Genomic DNA, 24,318 nt, shown 5'->3' with positions numbered 1-24,318 from the left:
CAGAAACGAGAGGGGAAAGTGGTGAAAATAATAATTGACGATGTGCGGTAAAAGTTAATATTTTTGGCGTGAAGCCGCTCATTGTATTGTACATGTTCAATTCCATGTACACATATACATACATTACACACGTATCAATCGTTCCTGAAATAGACGTTCGTACGAAAGCTTATTTTCGCTTTCAGATTCTTTTCACTTCGTGTAATCAGCGAGAAAATATTTCTCCTGCTAAAAATTTCGCCCGCGTCGCGAAATCGCTTTATATCGACGCTCAATTTTACTCTAAAAACAAAAGTTGTAATTTATCATTTTAGTATATCTATATTCTATAATGTTCAAATAATATGCGATTTTTATCTTTTCCGATTAACAATTTATATTCTCATTGTTATTTATGTTATTTTTAAATTGTACCATACGTAATTGTATCATATGTAATTTTATTGTGTAATTTATTATACTTCCTTATTGGATGAACACATGAAATATTCACGTAGATATTTTTAAATCTTTATTCTTCAACATAAATGAAATAAGATATTGAACCAAAATGGAGAAAGAGAATTATACGCTATGTGCTGTGAATAATAAAATGATTACACAATCGATCGACAGTACATCGTTAAGAAAAATAATCTCGAAAACAGTAACGAAGGAATTAATGAATTATCGATAAATCCAGATATAATCAGCGATCATGTTTTATTAATACATTATTTATTGTTCAGGAGATTCGATTATTAGTCGAATTACTGTAGATGTGTTTTTTCTTATTTCATATATTATTTTATGACCAATGAGTTTTAATTGTTTATTTTTACAAAATTAAATCATGAATTTAATTAATTTAAATTTCGTTGCGAATTTATAAGGTTCGCTTATCTTCTTTAAAATGCAATCATGCATAATGCTAATCACAATTATATGAAACCAATCGGAAAAGGAAAAGGAAAAATAGAAATTGCGATAGATTATTAATGCATTTTTATATCTTTAATTTTGCACTTTTATAATATTTTTTTGAAAGTGTGTAATAAAATGTAACACAATTGAGTTATTTTATGTGTATTATTTTTTTAACAATATTTGAGTTTTTGATGTATATAAAATACAGGATGTTGATATAATTATAGTACATATTTTAGTCAATAATTTTTATGATCGTTTTCATTTTTTAATAAAACAGAAGATTTTTCACAATATTTTCATTTTTAGTATGTAATAGAATTATTTAGCACAACAAAATAAACTGAAATAATAAACAGAACTCTCGATAATAAACGTAGAAATAATATGGCAAATGAGAATAGCAACGTGATTGTTAAGTGAAATGCAACATTTTAATATATAATAGTTATCACATTATAAATTTTTCAAAGAATTTGTAACGCGATGACTATATATTATATTAAAATTTTGCATTCCAACAATAGCACTGCTACTTTCATTTGTCATATTATTTTTATAATTATTTAGCAAGTTAGAAGATCTTTAATTCAGCCTAAACTTGAATATTTTACATAGTAAATTTATTATTACTTTGACGTTTTCATCTTTTATATTTAGTGGATTTTTTGATTTTTAATAAATTAGGTATACGAAGAAAAAATGTCGATCGAAAAACAGATAATGAGATATCTAGAATAAAATGTCAAACTGGATGTAAGAGCAAAATAACGGAGAAGTATCCATCCAGAAGAATCAATATTTTATTTTCCAAATTTTTAGAGCGTCACTGTTCTCTTTAAAAACTCGCCGAAGAAGGCAACATATATTTATTATTAGTATCGTTAAGTATTAGTCAGTAAGTTCATTGTTAAGGTAACTATACCTAATAATGTTAGACTTCAATGTGATTTAATCGTTATCATGGTTGAAGATCAGTACAAAGTGTGCGTGCGTACGAGAGAGAGAAAGAGAGAGAGAGAGAGAGAGAGAGAGAGAGAGAGAGAGAGAGAGACAGGGGTTAGAAATTTCTCGTTGAGAAGAAAATAGCGGGACGCTGATTGTTTTTTCGTGATTGTTTAAAAGTCTGTTTGAAATGGAAATTAAATGTATATGCATTTTTAGCGCCGTTGTAAAGGGCACGGTGCACATTACGAATTGTACGATGTATGTATCGTACGAATGGTCCACCGACTCTCTCGGATCCGTTGCAAATTTTCGTCGAAATGTTCCTTGGGCATCTTCCACGTACGAATATCTTGGAACAATAATAATATATACGTATTGCATTTCTCAGAAACAATAATTCATCTGTTTCTAAATTGTGAGATAACGTGAATTGGGAATTTTTAATTCCCCGAAGAATATCCTCGCGCGCATTAAATTTTTTCTGGAACTATTTGTTTTAATACTCACAATCAGAATAATGAAGTAACGTTTATACGTTTATAAGGGAAAAATATTTTTTATTAATGAAAAAGAAAGGAAATATATCTATCTGATGGAAGATGCGCAGCTCAAAAGTATGAAAGCATTTTTATGAATGTGTAGGAAGTAATTCGATATATATTGCTCGAGTATCTCGTAAAGTGGCATTACTATTCCATGAGAAAATTATTTCATAGCACTTATACAGAATATTTCTTAAATACTAATATTTTAAGAGTTGATTTTTAAAGTCATTTTTTACAAAGAAAAATTGAACACGTAATCTCAAAGGGTGTAAAAATTTTATATGGTTATTGCTTTTAATTAAGCTTTCAATAACTTTTAATAGCTCATAAATAAGAAAAGATTTTTCCCAAACTCGAGTCAATAAATAGACAAAGTATTATCTTCACTTTTCATATTTTTAGTTGCCGTTTTGTAAAAAAGCAATGGAGTACAAATGGGATTTAACATTTACAATACATTATTGCTTCGCGAACTTATTGTTATGTCAAGAGAATCGAATCTTGACGTTTGAAAAAGAAATCTCTTTTATATAGAAGATTCTATTTAGAAAGAAAAATAATTTTATAATATTTGTGTAATCATACTCGTATCTCTGATTCAAAGCTTTTGAAATATGAGAGGCTATTGAGATTTATATGAATTTTTCTTTATAAAATAATAAAAAAAAAGTACCAATTCTTAAAATCTAAAATTTATCTAAAAAAATTAATTTCTAAAATTAATAAACTTTTCTAAAATTTTAGGCAATACTTAAGAAATATCCTGCGTAACGTGTTTAATACAATGTACTCATTTAATCATGATGCGTGCCCACTTTACGACATATATCCGCGAATCAAGCGTGAATTGGTATTTTTTTTAATGGAAATAAAAACGCGTGAGCTTTCACAAGTGGATCCGGAAGGGATCGTGAGACTTTCTTTAAACAATCTTTCATAAATGTACGATTAGAGAGAAACTTTCTACGTATATTAGACGACATTCTCTATGCGTTATGGTCACTACATGAGATCAATTCAAAAAAGATCAACTTCTCAAATCACGTCAATAATTCCTGAGGGGCTACAGGTGATGGGAATGATTCTTCATTTCCAGTTTTTTTTTGTAAACATGCTTCTCTATCGCACATCATTCCGAAATAACATAATTGCAAGATTACATTTACAGTCTCGCGCAGAAATTATTCCGCGTATATTAAAGCAGACTTTAACACTGGAACTATCAACGTAATAAAACGACTAGTTCGTAATCTTTTTTAAAATTATTTATGATAATTTTTTAAAGTTATTTTTATTGCAATTTGTAAAAATCGAGATCTAAATTTATTTTTCCCCTTCATGTTTTTTCAGAGATATGTATACTATAAAATATTTAAATGATAGAAATTAATCATCGGTAGTTCTAGTATTAAAGTAGACATTTATGCTAATGAACTACACGATCAATGCAATGATGCAAAACCGTTTGAAAAACGGGCAAATCAAGCTTTTTTCTGTATGGATGTGTCCTTGCGGATGAATTGTTGAGAATACATGAAGACAGGACAAAAAAATGGAAAAGTCAGCCAAATACCAAAAATAAGATAAAAGAAAAAAACAAAAAAGAATCAAAAGTAATACATTTGTCCGAGAAGACACTAAAAGAATGTTCTTCATATTCATTTTGCATATCATAAATTTGCTCATACAGCAATTACAGTTTGTTACTAGCTTTTAAATATTAATGGGAATTTTTGAAAGAAAAATAAATTTTCTGAGACGTGACACATTTTTTATGTCAAGTCTTCAAGTCATGTTAATTCGTCGATGACGTGTGTATTTTTCTTTATATAAATGAATAGAGTCTTTTTTATTGATAAGTTTGTGATATTTATCTTGTACGTATTCGATATTCTCCTTTATGTAAGATAATTCGTTTTTATGATGTTCTTATAAACAATTTTGGAAAAAATATTTATGCAAAAATTAGTTTAAAAAAATCTTACGTTGCCTATATAACATGTTTCGAGATAATTTAGCTCTGGCTGCTTTGCCTTTGCCAGTGTTTTTCGTTTGTGTATGTGTAAAGCGTTGACGATGAACGGTATTGAGGAGCAACATGTATGAATTGTGCATGTATATGAAAAAAAAAAAAAAAAAAAAAAAATACAATAGACTAAGCGGAGAAAATGCTCGAATCGCAGCGTTCATCGACAAATTTCTTCATATGAAAGTTTATAAAAGAATTCTTCTTTAATAGTGCCAACTATGTAATATGAAAAACAAAAAAAAAATAAAAGTCAAGTAGAAAAAATACGCAACCTAATCGTGTAAATCAAATTCACAATATTAAACAATCAGAAAATTTTTACTGATTAAAAAATGTATGCAAAAATATTGAGATGTAACTTATCATGTCTTATAATTTACAAATTAATACTATGTTGAGGATTAAATAGAAAAAAAATTTAATTAGTATGCAATCGAAACAAGTATAATATGAATTATTGCGGCATCTTGGATGACGCAAGAGTCTCGTACAGCAATTTCTTTGTCCTCATTGTCCTGCTATTGCACTATTTATTTCCGCACACACCCTGCATCGGAACGAGATGCAATTTGCATACATGCAAGTAGGTGCAGCATTGTCGATTGCTAACTATCTGTGTCAGAACAACGATGCATACAAGAAAAGGTTGTAGTTGTATTACGTAACGCTTGTTACGAGTCAGCATATATTTAAATTAAGTCTCATTTATTTTGCACATAGTCTTACATATCTTTACACAGTATTAATCTACACGAAAGGGCGTCGTGGAACATTGACAATTTCATTTTCCCAAAAATGTCGTACACGCGAAGACTTGGTATAAGGTACTATATATCTATAAGGCTTGTTTTATATATCTGTAATGTCTAGAAATCAAACATTTACAAATTCTGTTAAATATTGCTTTTAAAAGATATTAAATTTGTCCATCCTCTTCGCGTGTATGGCAGATCTAATTGCGCAGATAACCCGACGGCAGCAACGAGGATAAGTTTTGCGACAGGTATGCAACAGTATTAAAAAACATGGAAGAGAACATCTATGATTCTTTCATCAGTCACTGCTTCTCGGCTGGTGATGCCAAAGAATTACGTCTTTTCTTGGATCACAACACGAAAGAATCGCGGTGCTTTGGGCTCGGATCTGTTACAATTGCTCTATGGCAGAGCGGAGTCGCGGAGAAATCTTAATCCGCACAAATGGGTGCGATTATCATTAATCAAAGGCCCCTTCGAGCGTTATCACAAGTAGAGAGGAGAGCGACGCGCCGAGCTGAAATCAGCTCTCTCACTCGCGGCAATCGAGTCCTTCCTTTTTTAGAGCGCGATATATGCGGAATGTCATTATTGCAAATTGGCAAGTCGAGGCTCTTCTCCGGGCAGAAATTCTGTGAGAAGTGATTATTATCTTGCATATGTAAAACAACTTTCGCGTATTGGTGACTGAATTACTGCGGTCTTCTACCGTCGAGTTTTGATTCGATCATCAATCCTTCCGTGCTGAAATAGCGGTCACAGATAATGTCGAATAGTTCTCTAAACGACAGCCTGCGGGAAAAGCGGACTTCTCCAGATAGTTACACAGATAGCACCGTACGCGCGACCACGACTAATCTATCGCGAAATAATCTTTTAGCCGACCGATTCAATCATCAATTTCGGTCACAAATTAAAGAACCGCGATCTCGAATGGTTCTGCAAGCGACGTTGCAGGTACTTCTTAGGAATCAGCAATTCGTAATCGAATATCACGATGCGCGTGCACGCGCGAATCTTGACCACCGATTTTGATAGTCGCAGTTTTCATTTTCACGAAAATCTCTGAGGTTTTTTCTCGTGTTTCGGAGATACTGACGCTCGCTGGAACACCATTCTAGGTGCGATGAGAGGACCGAGACCTTTTTGAGTACTTCTTCCTCTCGGTGACGATACGTCAAACGGCCCCGTACTCCTCACTCGATGGTGACTCGTCACTGGCTGATGGCCTGGGTGGCCTGGGAGGTCGTGGCGGTCGATGATGCAGCGTGGGTGCTGGTCTTCTTGGTGGCGGCGGCGGATGCACCCCGTAAGTTATATCTTCTCCCTCTTCGCTGCTGGGCGACGGCGAAGGCGCTCGATCCTCTTGTTCCTGCAGCAATTGTCGGAACTCCTGGATCGACTCGTTCAAGGACCACAATTGAGACAATAACGAGAGATCAAGCTGCCGCAGACCAAACTGCAAAAATAATTACTAATATTGTAATGCACTAAAAATGAAAAAAAGATTGTGGTATTGCAATGAGTTTGCGATAGACACGTAAAATATTTGTACAAGTAATTATCGCTTTGAGATTTATATATTGTTTTATGACACTAGAAACTAAATTAATTCGAATTTTATAGCATCTCGATTTCCAATTAGAAATAAATATATAAAATACTTAGATATAATGTTACTGCTTACATAAATTTTATTCTCTAAAAGATTGACTTTTAGATATTTATTAAAGAGATTCTACGATCATCATTTTCCGTAACCCCGTGACTTTTCTTCGTCACCGTGGATTGCTGCGAAATTTCACATAGGGTTCAATATATAGAAGCTGGAGGAACGTATTCACTTTTACCATACAGTCTCCAAGGTAAATGTTACCTCGTGATTTACGGACTGAAACGACGCATTTCCAAGCAGCTTGGTGACTGCTTGGTCGTGGGAACTGAGGAAGAGGGAGTTGTATAGGAGAGATATGGAAAAGGAGAACGGGAAGAATATGAGAGACGCGAACAGACAACACGACGAAGAGAAATGAGGCTAGAAGAAGGACGAAGAGCAGAAGAGAGAACGAAGGAGGCGAGGGAAAAGGGGTACAGAGGAGTAAAATCATGCCTGAGGGAATGTAGCGTGGGAGCGGCTGTACGAACTCGCTTCTCGTGTCTGGATTGACTATTAAATTATTAGCCCAACTTAGATACGCGAGTCGGGATGTTGACGCGAACGGAGATCCAACAAGAGTTCACGAGAGTTCTCCTCGGAGAGAGCCTACTCAAGATCCCGTTACAGTTAATTTCGGAAAGATTGCTGCAATGTCACGCAAACGTGCATGACAATATTTTTATACGAAACAAATACATAGCGATCGCTGAATCAATAAGATATTCAAATTTCTAATGAAAAGAATGGTTTTGCTAAAATATTCCAAAAACTCACCTAAATACAAGTCTGAATAAATTTTGTTTGACTATTAAAATAATTATATAAGATGCTATCATGTTTGAGATTCTCACATAATTATTTTGATAGATAAAATCATTTTTAGATTTGTTAGACATAAATTTAGGTAATTCAGTAAAACTTTCCATGTAGTTGCAAAGCGACGACAAAATTGAATTGCTAATGAGGTGTACACAAAAAGATGTAGCAATAGTTGTAGTTTAGTTTATTTGAAATAAACAGTCTTTTAGAATTTCAATCATTAGTCGACGCGATAATGAGATCGTTGAACTACTAATGAGATGTACGCCAAGAGATATTGTAGTAATTTTATTTGAAATAAACATAAAGCCTCTTAGAATTTCAATCGTTAATCGACGTAGATGAATACGGCGTGTAACTAGCAGTAGGTATGTGAAGTATATTTGCGCAGCAAACTTGCAAGGTAATATAGCTATTAAAAAGCGGCGCCTCCGCACGGTTGAGTGATATAAGCGCGTCCCGTCTTTCTCTACCGCGGTATGATATACTCTGGTTTCCCTCGCTGCTTATGATCCCACGCATAAAATACACGCTCATCGTGCGCAATTTACTCACACGCGATCACGGCCTCGAGGTAACGGGTCATTCGGGTCGCCCAAACAAATGCGGAAGGATCGGGAGAAACAGACAGGAGAGCAACAGAGGTGGACAACGACGACAGAGTAGAAAATGAAGATTCGCAAAACGTGATCGGACTATTGCGACGGAATATCGAGGATAAGGAGTGGCAAGGATCGAAGTTTAAAAGACAAGGAATACTTCCAAGTAGAAATCAAAGACGACAGGAAAAGGAAACTATTCGAAAGAAATTAAATTTGTACACAAAAATAACAAAGATAATATAAAAAGAATTAGAAAACCAATAAAAAAATATTATCTGAAATAAGAAATAAAAATTATGAAAAATAACAAAGAGAAAAATTATCTAAGTATCGAAGGAATTGAGGAATTGAATTAAGGATTTCGATAGAAACTAGATCATAGATACAAAGCCAACATGAACAAAACATGGAATAAAAGTTTTAAAAATATTTTAAATACGCGAACATTTTATGTTATGTTTAAAAAATTCAAATGATAACAAATGTGGTTTACAGAAATGAGAGTCGTGCGAATAATTTGCACAGCTTCCGTCGCGATCGATGACAGCGGAAGAATCTCGACCACTCTGAAATCGCACGTGCTTATTGCACGCGTAGGCGTGGAATTTTCCTGCACATACTCATAAATATACGTTTCGTGCCGTGATAGATGACTAATGGTTTCTATTAGAGTTAATGGCTGCCGTTATGGGATGCACAATTTCAGACACCAATTTGAATCACATCGACAATTTACTGACCGCATGTCGAGTGATACTCTGTTACACGTGCCGTAAAATCCAATCCAATGGTCAAATAATTTTCTAAATGTAAAAGATTTCAATTATTCATTTCTAATTACTCTCAGTTGCTTCAGTTAATCTAAAAATCGCATCCGCAAAACTCTTAAAATGTTTTATTTTTCCATCCAGATTGCACATTAAGAGTATTTTATCGTGTTAAAATAATCATTGTCCGTATTTCTGCATTTTGTTTGCCTTAAAAAAATAAAATAATTTTATATTACTAAATCATTGAACGATTGAATATCATTACTTTAAGACTATAACTTTCTTGGGGAATTGTAACATAAAGGAAATTGTAACATAAATATTCTCTCTCTCTCTCTCTCTCTCTCTCTCTCTCTCTCTCTCTCTCTCTCTCTTTCTGCACATATATATCTTCTATCTTATCATATATAAATAATTAACGTCAACTAGACATTAAAAATCAGAGAAAAAAAATCAAAATCCTGATAGTCTGCAAACCAGTTCTATATTGCGCAGCAACTATTAGTTTCATGAGACATCGAGAAACATCGAGAAATATATTTTACGATTAAAATAACGAGAGTGCGATGTTAACGGAGAAGTAAAAGAATGAAAATAATTTTCGGATGAATACCATTTCTCTCCTGAGCACTGCCAGTTGGGTATCCAAGGTAGTAAGTTGTCTGGCAGGTGGAGACGGCCTCGATGACGATGTTTGCAGCGACGTTTTGCTGCCTCTTTGGGATTTACTGGACGACCTCGTGGGCGGTGGAGGCGGCTCGCCGCTCTCGCCGCGACCGCTCAGGTTGAAGCCACTCAAACTTCTCGGTAACGGGGGTAATCCTTGTAGGGAAGACATCGCAATCCTTTCTTGAATACTAGAACATACAAGTACGAGATTTTTAGATAATTTATATTCTGTATAGAATGGAATATATTTTCAGCACGTTTCAATAAACAAGACAACGCAAAGTGTTTTCAGTGATAAAGAATGCATTTAGTGCACAGAAATATCATTCTTTGCATCCAATGAGTAAAGAACGGCATTTGTGTTACTAAATGAAAAACACTCAAAGTTAAGAAATTTATTCGACGTTAATTATTAATATTTAATATATGTAACAGTATAGTTGTCGCGTATAGATATTCTGGTTATTTTTGCCAAACAAGATACTTTAGTTGTAAAAATATCGAAGTCGATATTATATACAATCATTTGTCAGAAAAATAAAGTAAATTTTACGTAAGTGAGCGCTTATTCCTATATAAACCTCGATCGATAAAAAAATCGATAAAAAATATACTAGAATTCTAAAATACACATTACTTCGATTTCTCCGTGTATGAAGGGGAAATTAATAGTTTCATGATACTCGGGGAAAGGGAAACTTCTGCGGATCGTACAGTCTTCTTGTAAACAGATGGAGTACGATAGAAGCCACAGAAAATGGGAATACCGTTACACGATCATCTTATGGAATAAAAATCGATCTGTCTTTAGGAGTGTCAGTTGCCCATAAGAAGGCAGGGATTTTGGCGAATGACTCACATCGCCCTACGGTTTATTATCATCGCGGGCACATCGCGGAAGTGTGTGATCCTTCAATCGTTCTTATCGATATCGATATCCGTTCAACTCGGCTCCGTTTACTCCTCTCATCTTATTTTCCGCATGCTGAGATAAGATCAATTCGATACGCCAAGTGCAGCGATATCGATTCGATAGCAATTATAGATAGCGATATCAGTTTAAAAAAATCAACGCTCTTAATAATAAATTCTTCATCAACTTGTAGTCAGGACTGCCACAAATTCCTCGCCCTAAAATTTCATATAACTTTCTAGACAAACAAAATTTCATGATTTCTTATAATTTCTAATAATACTTTGAAATTTTTTGTATTTTCTTTCTGGAAAATTATATAATCCGTTAAATATTTTTGGGAGAACAATTTAACATAACAATGTAAATTAATGTTGCTAACACTGCTTGCATTTAATTGTTAGTAGTATTTCAAAATTACGTAAGTATATGTTTGTACGCATGTTAAACTTCATTAAAATCAAGATTAATTTTTTATAAAATTTTGCAAAATTCCCTGATTCTCCTCCAATTTCCTCGACTGTTTCAATTTCCCTAACATTTCCCTAATTTCTTTGATTTCTAGTTTCGTAGCAATCAGTTATGTAAACGCGAGAAAAGTATATTCATGCAGTCTCTATTTATATTTATTTCTCGAGAATATAATATATTTCTTCTTTTTTTTATAACATTCGTTTAAATTATTCGTTTCATTTATATAACTGCACAATCCGCATAATATCGCACATTCATGTGCACATAAATGCTATACAACAATACTCGAAAGATTAGTGTAAATCTTGTAAATTTGTCAGGATTTATCTGTGTTAATTAGAAGCAAATTGAAGGGATTTCAGGATTGAACTGAGGACAAAATAAAAAAAGAGAGCGCAAGCGTTTTTTGAACGTTAGTTGACGCTAATGAGCGGTTGATTTTTACGGTTGGCTGAGACAGCATTTATCGCGAGAAAGCGATGCATTCACATCACCGGATAGTTGAATTTAGATCAATACGCGTAATACAGTGAGCGAGCCTGCATCGCGACTTCTCGATAATTATTACATCGTTAGCGCTGATGTGCAGTAACGTCGCGCCTTGCGACAACGTTACTTATCATAGAACTTAAGCAATGTATTTACATATTTTCCCTAAACATATTATTTTTAATGCTGTACTCTAAAAATAAGAGCATCAAAATTCACTTTAAGAAGATTATAGTACATTTTAAACACACTCAAAAATTAAAAATGTTTAAATTGTTTAAATTAGGAAATCAGTGCTTCTTATCTTGCAAGTGCTTCTTCTTAATTATTATTGTCATCCACGAGAAAATATTAGAACATTAGATGTAAAGAATGTAAAGAGTGATTTTTTAGAAATTAAAGCAATGTTATCTCCTAAAGATAATTGTGGAAAAAAAATTTCTTTCTTGATTTTCAAAACAAATAAAAACTAAAATGTAAGCTTTGAATTTCTCGATTACGATCAATCTCTTAATTTTACAGATAGCCCCTAGATAATTAATATTATTGTACAATATTTGATATCAATCAAATTGATATCGCATAATATTATTGGGTTGTCTGGAAAGTTCGTGCCGATTTTGAAGGAAAATTTAAATGCAGAAGATTTAAATTTTAGTATACATTTATTAAATTTAAATCTTTTGCACGAACTTTTCGGACAACCCAATATGTACTGTCTGGAAATTATATTGAACCTCCAGCATGTTTGCTTTGAATTGTTTAAGAGACATATCAATAATATTGCAAAATAATAATACAATAATTGAGCGTCTAGAAGCCATTTAAAAAACACTTATAAATTTATTTCATCAATAAGAAATTTTCAATTCTTTGCCGAATGGATAAGAATTTCATTCATATTGTAATCTAGTTCCACTTTTATAATTTTAATTTCCAGTAGAGACAATTATGAGTAAAGTCTCCGGCTATTTAATTTCATTTTAATACCTGATGAAATCAAGATCAGTTATTCTCTCCTCTTCGCGATGATCATAACCATTGACTTGACCTACGTCGACGGTGTCGGTGTCGTCGCCATCATCTCCATGCAAAGTAATCTGCGTGGAAGAGTAACGAACCCCCGCCTCCAGCCAGTCCTGCCGGTGGATATTATTGTCGCTATCGTTGTCGTTACTGTCCTCTTGGTCGCTGGGCGCAATTTTACGCTCCGATTCATCGACGACGAGCAACGTGGTGGCAGCGCGGTCAACGCTCGAGATATTCGTCGATTTCTCAATAGGAGACAGATTCTTGACATCTTCGTTACCGAGCTTTCCACTAGCCACGAACGTTTCCTGCTGTTGTTGCAATTGTTGCTCATCAGGACTCGTCGATCGGGCGTTGTGCTCATCTGCTCTCTCCGAATCGCCGTTGCATTTTTCCGCGTGACTCACTGTGACTCGCCCTCGAGCGGAATCCGGACTGGAGGACGAGGCACGATGCTCGTCTTCGAAGGACACGTTGATAGCTCGAATAGCCACCGATGGTTTCGTCGCTGTCAGTGCCGTTTCGAATTTCTCAGTCGAGGTGACGACACTATTCTTTCTTTGCTGATCTTTATCAGGAAACTTCTTCCATCGGTCACGATGATATGGCAGAGCACCGGCTAGGTCTTTCCCGCGGGAATTTCTTCGGATCTCCAGCTTACGTTGCGGCCGTTGATCCTCGGTCAGACTGTTGCGCTTCCGCACGATATTCACTGGAACGTTCCCCGTGGGATAAGGCTTTTCTGAACCGGTACCAAGTCTGTGATGTTGATCGTGAGACGAGATAACTTTGTTTCCATTCTCTGACCGGTTATCCTCAACAATTGTGTCTGTATTTCGTGTCTGGTTGCGATCTCGTGAATTTCTGTCGTTGGATACATTCTCGTCCTTGCAATCCTTCGTGCACTCCTTGAGGGATTCGTATACAGTTGTACGTCCACCCGTTGGGTCCATCTGTTGCTGCTGCTGCTGCTGTTGCTGATCGGATCTCCAGGGTTTCGTGTTTGGCGGCGGTGGTGCCTGCCTAGTGGGACAGGGCGGCCTTGGCGATCTCTTAAGGGCCTCGGCAACCACCTGCCGACTCGGTCGAGGTGGCACCGGAGGCGGATGAGGCCTTTGACTTGCCAGCTGCATTCCGCTCGTCTTTCAAACCTTCTAACCTTCAAAGCGATTGCTCATTCTCTATGACGACATACTTATACGTATGCAAAAAACGAATTTTACTTTTCGAGCCAACTAACTGCACAATCTTGACTCGTGGTTACGTCAATACAAAATATCTATGCTATTACTACTATTACTAAACACAATACTAAATGTCAGTAGTAACATGAGGTACCTTCACCTCGCACGTAAACGACAAAGATTGCGCTTCGTTCAAAATTCTCTCAAGATAAGAAGCGACGTTTATCGTTCTTATCGCATGCGTGTTTATTATAAGCCAACAGAATCGAAGAACGCGGTAAATAACTCAGCAAGCGAGGCATATTTTGTGAGCTTGGCAAATTTCTCGCATCAGCAGTATTTCATCATCCGTAAAATTCTTCGGATAGGAATTCGTTGTTTGCAATTTTATTGTGATGTATTGTCAGTCGGAGACGAATATAATAGCCGTTGGATATCTTTGTATAAAATCTTGCAGCCCGGAGGTATGATTCGCGAGGCGTGCGTTTCTTGGAATTATCTTATTTCCTTAAAACGCACGGACGAGCATGCTTTAAATGCCGATCGGAGATGACGGGAATGTTGTGCAACGTCGCCACATGATTCCACACACTGTTGCGCCAGCGAAATCACCGCAATCTTGCTGCGCGTACCCTCGATTCGCCGCGTTTCCTTCTCTTTCGCTTCTTCTCTTTCGTTTCTCCCCTCGAGTCCGCCTCGTCCTCTTTATTCGTAAGCGGGTCGCGATCGCGTCGATGCCTCGCGATATCGCCGACGCGATTTTGCATACAATTCTGTGGGAGCCACGAAACGTGCCTTCGTTCGTTCGCTAATAGCTTCATGCGCGGTTGTCTTCAATTTCTCAAATACTTCTTCGTTCGCGATCGCGATGAGCGGAATCGACCTGTGATTTTGCACACAATCGCGAGAATTACGTCGCAAAATATTCCTCGTGCATGTCAATTAAAAACTTCAAGAAGCCACTTCCGATTCTCAATACAGGAATTTATTTCGCGCGCATTTCGCCCTTTTCCTTTCTTTCTTTCTCTGTCTCTTTCTCTCTTCAGCTTGTCATTGAAGCTGATCTTCAAGATGACGTTACGGCCTCGATAGTCGCCTTTCTATCTCGATCGCTCGAGCTTTCCTTCCATGAAGAATGTACGAGCAGATCCGGCGAACCCGCTTCTTTGTGAACGAACGAGGCAACCTGACTTGCCGCCTTTTGTAAGTAAACTTTCTATCGCATGCCGCGATTCACAGTGCGCACCAACCATTCAATGGTCCTGACAAAGGACTTCTTTTCTATTTTTTTTTCTGAAGCGTATCAAAATTTATTTTTAACAAATTCGGCAATTAAATTTCTTTATATAAAACTTTTTTATTCTTCCTTTATTATAGGACAGAGGAAGTAACAGAAAAACTTTTGTTGGAAGAACCAAGAATTTAATTTAATTTATGTATTGTTATTTCGAATGAAAGAAAATCATCTTCTTTGACTCGAGCCACTTCGTCTTCGCATCATTCGCGCGTCTTCAGCAGTCACTTCCGAGTCTCGCTTGACGTCACATCGCGTCTTCCACGTTTCAGTGCACCGAAATCCACACTTTCTAACGCACAAATTGGCAATTCCTTCTCCTTTTCTAAAATAAATTAAAACACTATTGATTCCTACGTCATGATCGCATCAATGATGCCTCCTTTCAAGACTTCTCTTGCTCCCGTGATGATAGGAACCAATCACTTGAGAAACACTTGAAAACTTTGATTCGGTGAACTACGAGGAATAAGCCGAAACGATCGCGCAACGAATGCCTTTGGACAGGTAGTTAAAACAGCGACGATCCCGAGACCCCAGGCGGTATCCCCGATCCAGTATCTCCTCCTCCGTTCAGTCCTTTCCCTCTTCCTCTTCCACCCGATAACGTTTCTATCCTCTCTTTCTCAACGGACCGACCGCCACGGACTGACTTTGCGGTCCCACAAACATCCTTCGCGATCAGTGGCCACGTGACTGGCCGAGCTCGAGTTCTTGTCAGGTAGTCAACGAGTGTGCGCCTTATGCATGTATGAGTATATGTGAGCGAACCAGTGGGTGAGCGAAGGAATGAGCGTGCGAACAAGCGAAAGAGCGAATAAACGAGTGAGTAAGCGTGCCTAGGTGTGTTCGTGTGTGGAGACACAGAAGGGAGAGACACAGGCGAATGCAAAGAGGATGCGGTTGATGGTGATGGTAAAGATTCACGACAGCGGTCTCGTGACGATCTCAACACTGTTGATCATGATGATGTGTGAGTTCTTGACCTGATAGGAAAAACTCTTGGATCGCTCGACACGTTACGTAAATTACAGATCTCAGAAGAGGGAGAGGGAAATGCGGTTGCCGTTCTAAACTTTACGGAAAGTCGTGGTCACACTTTCTAGCGTCGTCAAGGCGCTATAGTTTCTTCTTAGGGATGCTGTCTTTCAATGATTTTCATAGTACATTACGATGTCTCGGTCATCTACACTATAATCATTCAAAATATTAAAAATGAGAAAATATTAATTTCAAAAGGCAATTTAAATAAGAGCAAACAACATAGATATTTCTTCAAAGTCTGATTTACAAATATTTTGAAATATTATAAATCTTTATCCACACTGAAGATGGTTCAGTGTGAAATGTTTGGATCTGAATGTGTGAATCTTAATTAATTTTAATTTGCACTGCAACTTGATTTATTGCCTTGTTATTACTTATTTAAATTTTAATTCTCTGAATCTTCAGAACTGGTTATCAATTTAATTTCGATATAAAATTATTAATTTCGTATAAAATTATATTAGATTTTATCGTTATATTACATCGTTGATGTAATGTATTTTCACAGGATTCGCTCGAATGGATTCAATTATGTACCAGCGCGTCCTAATTACACACATGCACTCGCCCGAGATTGTTTAAGTTTATGTAAGTCGATTTCGCTGTGCTTCCATAGAGTTACGAGTACTACACTTCACGGAACACGTCACATATCGTTTCGTTTCTTTACGTCATATATCTATCGCAGGTGTAGCAGTTAATTACCCGCGAATGTGCGTTCATTTCGCAATACGCATTATTCGCATCGACGCGAACGCAACGACGATCTGTGTGAACGATAAGTGTGAACTTTCTAGAGTTCGTGAGGCATAAAATATCTTATCGATCATATCAATTTCCATGCTTTGCCAGAGCATCGTTATAATTTCTCATAAAAAGAGATAAACGAAGTAAAGAATACACGTAAAAGATCGCATAGACGATTCCGTAGGAAACGCGAAAAGGAATGAAGACTCGAATGAATTTTTTATATGATTAGTTGTATGACTAAAACAGACTAGGAGTCACGAATTAAAAGAACTGGAAACTATAAATTAAAAAAAACTAGGAGTCTCATGAATTAAAGATTATAAGACTCAAGAATCAAAAAAAGAAAGCATAATTTAAAAGGCTTAGGAGTTAAATTAAAAGAACTAAAAATTATGAATTGAAAGATTTGGGAATCACGAATTAAAAGGATTAGTTGGGAGTCATGAATTAAAAGGATTAAGTTTCATGAATTAAAAGAACTAGGACTCATGATTTAAAAGGACTAAGAATCACGAATTAAAAAGATTAGGAATTACAAATTAAAAGAATCAGAAGGACAATTATGAAAGGACTCGGAGCCAACCATCTCGGGGTCCATCTACCTCCATCATTGGGTGTAGGTGTATACCGCGACCAGTGGTATCGCGTGAGAGAGTAACCCGTGGCAGACGAGGAGAACGGGACGGAAGAGGGAAGAGAAAGGAAAGGACTATTAAAGGAAGAGGTGAACGAAGAGAGATGGAGAAAAGGGAAGGGACCTATTAGATCCCCTCCGTCTCGCCATTCTCTGCAATAGCACGAAGGTCTGTTCACCAGTGCCGTAGCTTGTGCGACATTCAGACTTCCCCCGTTTTCTTTCTTCTCTCTGTTTCGAAGATTGCGGAAAGAAGAATCCAGGGAAGCGCGATTACTCTTAATTCGCGCAATTCGTCTTAACGAAGCGATTTCTCTCCTTTAAGTCACGCTCTCGAGCTATGATTGACGCGATTTGACAAAATCTTGAAACTAAGTTTTTTTCTTCAACTTGTTATATGTGGAGATATATACCTCATTCAAGACAATCGGTTTCTAAACTCGCTATATCGGGAGATGGCACATCTCTCGAATATTTCACAAATGTTTTCTGTCACTCAACTGAAACGGAATGACGAAGATAAGATATCAGCGATATCCCGCAGTCTCACGTGCTCCGTAGAATGAAGTAACCGCTGATGATACGCGTTATCGGCTTGCGATCATCATGCGTATCGCTCGCCCATTCACGGCGCAATTAAGCTCGAGGAGGAAGTGGCACGACCGGCCGGCTCAGAAAACGCGAGCCGCGGAATTTATTCACACTCTGTTTCGCTCTGGCTCAGGCAAAAACGACTTGTTCCACTTTAGCGACCGATCTTCCGCCGATAAAATGCAAATTGACTCCACCTCTCCCTCCCGCCCGCGCAATCCGGCCGGTTCCTTGATCGATCGAAATCGGATCGTACACATCACGAAGACGTTTCTGTCCGTCCGGTTGTTACCGTACAACGTGGCCGTCAAAACAAAATTCGATTACTGGGTCACGGGGTTTCGTGAAGTGCGCGTTCGAGATGCGGATTTCGAATGCCAATGTCAAACGTGAGTCCGTCTGCGATTCTATTGTGCATTTCTACAAACATTGATTGTCAGAAATTTCTCATCCTAATATTTCATAACTTTTTCCTTTTCAAACAAAATGTCATGATTTTGCTTAATGCTTTTAATAATATTTTGAATTTTTTGGTTCATATTTTCATATTTCCTGATTTGGAAACTGTCAAATATTTTGTTGAGAGAGCAATTTAACAATATTACTATTTATATCGCGCTAGTAACTGCTTGCGTTTGATCATTAAGTTAATAATATTCAAAAAGTACCGAAGGTAAGATGTATGTACATTGAACTTTTTTAAAGTCGAAAATTTTAATTTTTTGAAAAATTAAAATTCTTGACTTTTTCTTGATTTTCAACTTTGGTCAATGAAGATCAGTGTTTTTTAACCTTTCTTAATTCGCAATACATTAAATAACAAACCATTTTTTCGAGATACATTAGCACACGTTTCAGCGCTCATAGATCTTTTATCAGATATCGCCAAATACGACGTTCAGAAATAAAACGTAAAGTTCTCAAATTTTTATTTTATCGTTTTAAAAGATTTTATTGCAATTATCACTTTGGTTAAAATGAGAATAAATACAATCAGGGTTGTCACAGAAAATAAATTTAAAAATTCCCTGACTTTTCCAGATGAAAATGGAAAAGTCAGGGATATATTTAAAGAATTATATTTTAAGAATTATAGGAAAGCTAGCTTATATTAAAAACAACGCAAAAAAGATTAGTAGCGTATTAAAATTTTGGGTGCAAATTCAAGCTAAAAAAAAATTAGTATTAAAAAATTAGTGTAAAAAATTAGTATAAAAAATGCAGTTACGAAAAAAGGCGATCAAATAAAAATATTGAATAAAATATAAATTTTAATTACGTTATTAAAGAATTTAAGTGTGCGAGTTTTGAACGTATTTCATTATAAACGTCAAATAATATTAAATTATTATAACAATTATCTAGAATAAGAGCAGTTTAAGGAAATTGTAAGCAAATTTCAAAATTTCAGACTTTTTTACATTTTCCCTTGATTTTTCCCGGATTTCCCGGTTTTCTAGGTCTATGGCAACCCTAACAACATTACATAATTTAAATAATTATAATTTTTTAAATATTTTTACTTCCTTGTTTTCTTATTTATTTCTGAAGTTTTACTTCTTATTATTTTCTCTATTTTCATGACTTGAAGACCATTTGCGGCATATCGATTAAAAAACCTTGATGTATGTAGATAGATTAATTTTAATCTCGATTTGATTTACTTTTATCATTTTCTAGTTTTAATTAAGAATTAGAAAACATAAAGAGAAATTAATAAAGAAAATTAAACCGAGATTAAAATTAATCTACATTGAAACGGACATATATTTATTAATTCGTAAGCAGAGAGTTCATAAAGGACATTTTTTAGCATCTCTCTTTGATCTTGATAGGTCGCATTGACAAATAATATTTTTTTTTCGTAAATATTTTTAACAATCCTTTTTTTTTCTAAAACTCACGATATCATATTCGACATTAAACTAATTCTGACAGTCATTCTTCAATTGTCGATATGTCCGTTGAATCATACATTTTTTTCTTGGAATTAAACATGACTCATGTTGCTATTTTTACACTCCGTCGTACTTTGAACACCGCGTCGAAAGAAATAAAGTTGAAAGCGGCCGTCTTTTTTACAATCATAAATAATTCAGCCCCACAGTCGAGGTAAAGAGTCAAATTGACTCGCAAAAGCGATCAGTTAAAGTGCCGCATTGAAAATAGTGTTCTTGCTGTCGCAATTTGACTTAACCATCCATTCGCGCTTCGCGTTGAACTCCATTAAATTTCGCGTCGGAGTTTCCTCGCGCGCGATTATGTCAGCAAAACGCAATTCCCGCGATTAAAGCGAGAAAAAAAGAGGGGCCTCTCCCCCTTCCCGAGCTCACGATAGAACTATTTCTAACGCGTGGTAGAACTGCAACCGCGTTGCCGAGAGAATGGATTATGCGGCGCGGCTGCAGCTATTACGTTACATTCGAACACGCGCAAGATACTGATGACGCGTATGTTGTCGGATACAACGACTTATTAATAATTCAACGAGCCAATGCGTTGCCCGCAGATATCAGACCGAGAGGAGAGAGGCTGATTCGCACGCTGCACGTTAACCCTTTGAACCGGAAACGTACTCTTTGTCGCGCGGAGAGATCAGAGTGAAGGGGACAAGAGATGTTCAAATTTCACTGACAGTGAAGACTCGGATGTCATATGGAAAGAATGATTTTGCTGAAGTATAAAAGTTTAGCTAGATACAGATCTGAAAATAATTTTGTTGGACTATCAAAATAATTATTAGGACGCTCAAGCTAGTTGTTAGAAAATTTTTTACAGCATTGCTTCAACGACCCACATAATTATTTTGATGACATAAATATCTAAAAATTCAGCTAGAAACAGATCTGAAAATAATTTTGTTAAACTATCCAATAATTATACAGACGCTCCAGCTGATTGTTAGAATATTAAAACTTTTTGTAGCATTGCTCATCAGCTCAAGTTTTTTTACATAATTATTTTGATGATTTTCTAATGAAATTATTCAAATCTGTATCTATCTAAATTTTTAAATGTTTTGGCAATCGGTCTTTCCATACAGTTTCGAGTAAATAGCACGACGTCTTTTATACAATTCCTCTCCAAGACGTTTTTTATACGCAAAAAGAAAAGATTAATCGCAAGTACTGCTGTGGTGAAAATTCTGAATGGAATGAGGCATAAAAAGATTTTAGATATTCGCGAGATGACGAATTTCAGATGTCATCAATCGCGACAACATACGAGAATGTACAACGGGTTGTCGTATGGCAGGCGAATTTAATCGTCGGCGGATGGACGACTCTAGATAAGTTTCTAAATTTAGGTACGACATTTTCTCTTGGAAGACATATAAGTCATTTGTATGAAATTTGTATAAATCTTATTACACATTTTACGGCGAACAGCGCATTGGATACGACGAATCGGCTTAAAAAAAAATGCTATGAATAAATAAACATGCCATAAAGCATTATTATTGGCATTTACTAGCTATTTGATTACTCCTAATGGCTTTTTTAAACAAATTTATGCAGGCTTGATGCTGAAAGCCTGAGTTTATGTGAACTTGCGAGGTTTAGCAAAAGAGATTGTTACACAGATTATTTAGATTGTATAAATTATATAAACCGGTATTTATAGTTGCTCCTATTTCTCTCTTAAATTCTTTGAAATGAAATTTCACTCTAAAGAGTTTCACTCCAAAGAATTTAGAGAACCTCTTTAGAAAGAGATTCCATTCCAAAGAATTTAGAGAGAGTTTCAGAGAGTTTCTGTCTTAAATAATATATCTTAAGATGCTAATATTCTATTTTTGATTAGTATACTTATAACATCTTAAGACTGTATTTAAGACTGGTCTTAGATATAAAAACCAACTATAATATATATATATATATATAAGAGAATACCAGCTATAGATATAAACAGACTATGAGGAGATGTCTAATTTCCTAAAATAACCGGTCCAATTTACATCCGAATCTCTTCAGAAGGGAAACCTCGCAAGGAGAAAGAACGAAGAGGCACGCGTCGTTTACCTGATCACTCGCTGCGTGCTGACACCTGCGGGTCTGCGGGATAAGCGGCGGTTACTCCTTAAACTTCCACTCCTGGCGACACATCGGGCATATGTGGTTGGTCTGTTGCGAGTGTAGCCACTTCATGATGCAGTGTATATGGAAACAATGCGAGCACTGCCCCCACACTGAAACGAAACGATGTATACGAGCGGTTAAATTAATTTCGTCGGTGTTGGGCAACGGACCGGTGAACAGTCGGGTGCACCTGGCGATTAGCAGCAAGAGAAAGAAAGGGTGGTAACAACGGGAAGAACGGACGGACGTGCGTGCACACATTCGCCGCGCATCGATACCCGAGGGTGCTTAGGGCGAGGGTGAGGGACAGCGGCGCCTACCAGCCGCGTTTCTCCATCGGCCGACCGGCACGCGTCGATCGATATCATGACATCGCGCGCCGTCGCGGATGCGGCCTTCTCGTTGTGGCGGTATTTTACAAGTCGGGAGTATAAAGCCTTGTGTTTTATGATACTCGAAAAGAATGATTCTGTTGAAGTCTAAAAATTTAGCTAAATACAGATCAAAAATAATTTCATTAGACTAACAAAATAATTACGTAGGTTGTGCAAACATAGTGAGCAATATTGTAAAAAATTTTCTAGTAACCACTTTGAGTGGTTCTTATATAATTATTTTGGTGGGTTAACAGAATTATTTCCAGATTCTATTGATTTAGATTAATTTTTAAATAGAAATCTTTTATTTCATATAGAAATCGCTCCGAGATTTCGGATGGTGAAAGAATTGACAAATCACATTTGAACAATTCAGCTTTGGCCAATGGTCGATTCTTTGCCTGAGATCTCGAAGCAATTTATACAGGGAAAGAATAGTTTTACTAAAGAATCTAAAATTTAGATAGGTCACTTTGTGGACACAAGGCTTAAAAGAGATCTATTTTTAACCTGATTTTTCTTGGCCACCTATAATTATATATTAAAATTTAGTATGATATTCTATTTTATGTGTAATATATGTATATAGAACTTAAACGGATACAAATAGAAAGGGTATAACTATTAAAATATATACGTATATTAAATATATATGTATATTAAATAGATTATAAATAGAAATAAATAAATGCAAATTATAGATATCATAATTAAATTTCATTTAACTTAATCAATAATTCATTTAACAGAAATGTTTTTCCAAGGAATTTGTTTCCAAATAAATTTCTAATTATATAATTTGTCCAATTTAATCTAATTCATAATCTTTCTTGTTAAATATGTGTTAAATAAAAAATTAATCATTCATTTAAAATACAGATACCACACTTAATAAATAAATCTTATTAATTTAAGTAACAGTTATTTCATATGATAAAATTTTTGCTTACATTAAAATTTTTAATTGCATAAATCATCACTGTTTCTAATTTTTCTCTCGAAAAATGTAAAAATATTCAATAGCACTAATAAAAAATATAAATATATGCTTTTGTTTAAAGGAACAAGAAGAAATTATTTTCAAATAAATAATTAAGAAAAGAGAAAGTAGTAAAAAATAGCAATCATAAAGTTTACTTTAGTGGAATATTGCAATAAAAAGAATATGTTTCAAGTACCCAGTGGACAGTCATCTCCAGGGATCTTGCAATCTGGACAACTGGCGTCAAACGGCATCCTGCATATACCGCAGTTGTCATCGTTCGCAATCCATCGCCAGGTGGCGACGCCTGTCCAACCTAGACAGAGAAATACCTCGTAGACGTTGATCTATATGTTGCTTTACGGCCAAGAAAAACGTACGAATGATGCGAACGTTAGCCATGACATAACCATAACGTCCATTATCATGAGATTGATATATATTTCATACATATCGCAGATTAGAATTATATGCACAAGACAGAACAGCAAGAACATTTCGAATGTCACTCCATATACTTACTCTTTATCGTCACCTTCATCTCGAAAAGTTAGGATTGTTCTCTCGAATAATAAACGCAATGCGATGCGACTGGAACTTCTCTGCGAATTCTCTGCTATTCTCCGATAACGTGACTTTGATGAAAATACATTTAGGTAAAATTATGCGTTTATATATCGTGGTAGAATGATCAACTGACTGCAGCTGCTGCAGCTGACAGAGAAACACGAATAAAAGCGATAAAAGGCTGCGCCATCTTAAGATTTTCAAATCG

General features: G+C 35.7%; 1 protein-coding gene across 3 annotated transcripts; it reads right to left on the bottom strand.

The window, feature by feature from the left end:
- Nucleotides 1-5,134: 5,134 nt before the first annotated feature.
- LOC108691984 (protein FAM89B-like) lies at nucleotides 5,135-24,289 on the bottom strand. 3 transcript variants are annotated; one of them, XM_018200039.1, is made up of 4 exons: nucleotides 22,128-22,201; nucleotides 12,567-16,274; nucleotides 9,645-9,888; nucleotides 5,135-6,642 (listed from the first exon to the last, which is right to left on the bottom strand). In XM_018200039.1, the coding sequence occupies exons 2-4, from the start codon at nucleotides 13,736-13,738 to the stop codon at nucleotides 6,361-6,363; spliced, it is 1,698 nt and encodes a 565-aa protein (XP_018055528.1). In that variant the 5' UTR covers nucleotides 13,739-16,274; nucleotides 22,128-22,201; the 3' UTR covers nucleotides 5,135-6,360. The 3 variants fall into 3 exon arrangements, 2 of the variants coding, with proteins under 2 accessions (XP_018055528.1, XP_018055529.1); XR_001931945.1 differs by lacking the exons at nucleotides 5,135-6,642; nucleotides 12,567-16,274 and adding exons at nucleotides 23,740-23,859; nucleotides 24,066-24,289 and having other exon boundaries at nucleotides 9,817-9,888; nucleotides 22,128-22,294; XM_018200040.1 differs by lacking the exon at nucleotides 12,567-16,274 and having other exon boundaries at nucleotides 22,128-22,244.
- Between the last annotated feature and the right edge of the window lie 29 nt (nucleotides 24,290-24,318).

Source organism: Atta colombica, unplaced genomic scaffold (assembly GCF_001594045.1).
Source record: "Atta colombica isolate Treedump-2 unplaced genomic scaffold, Acol1.0 scaffold55, whole genome shotgun sequence".
Lineage (NCBI taxonomy): Eukaryota > Metazoa > Arthropoda > Insecta > Hymenoptera > Formicidae > Atta > Atta colombica.
The sequence above is the reverse complement of the archived record's forward strand: the minus strand, read 5'-3'. Positions and strand labels throughout refer to the sequence as shown.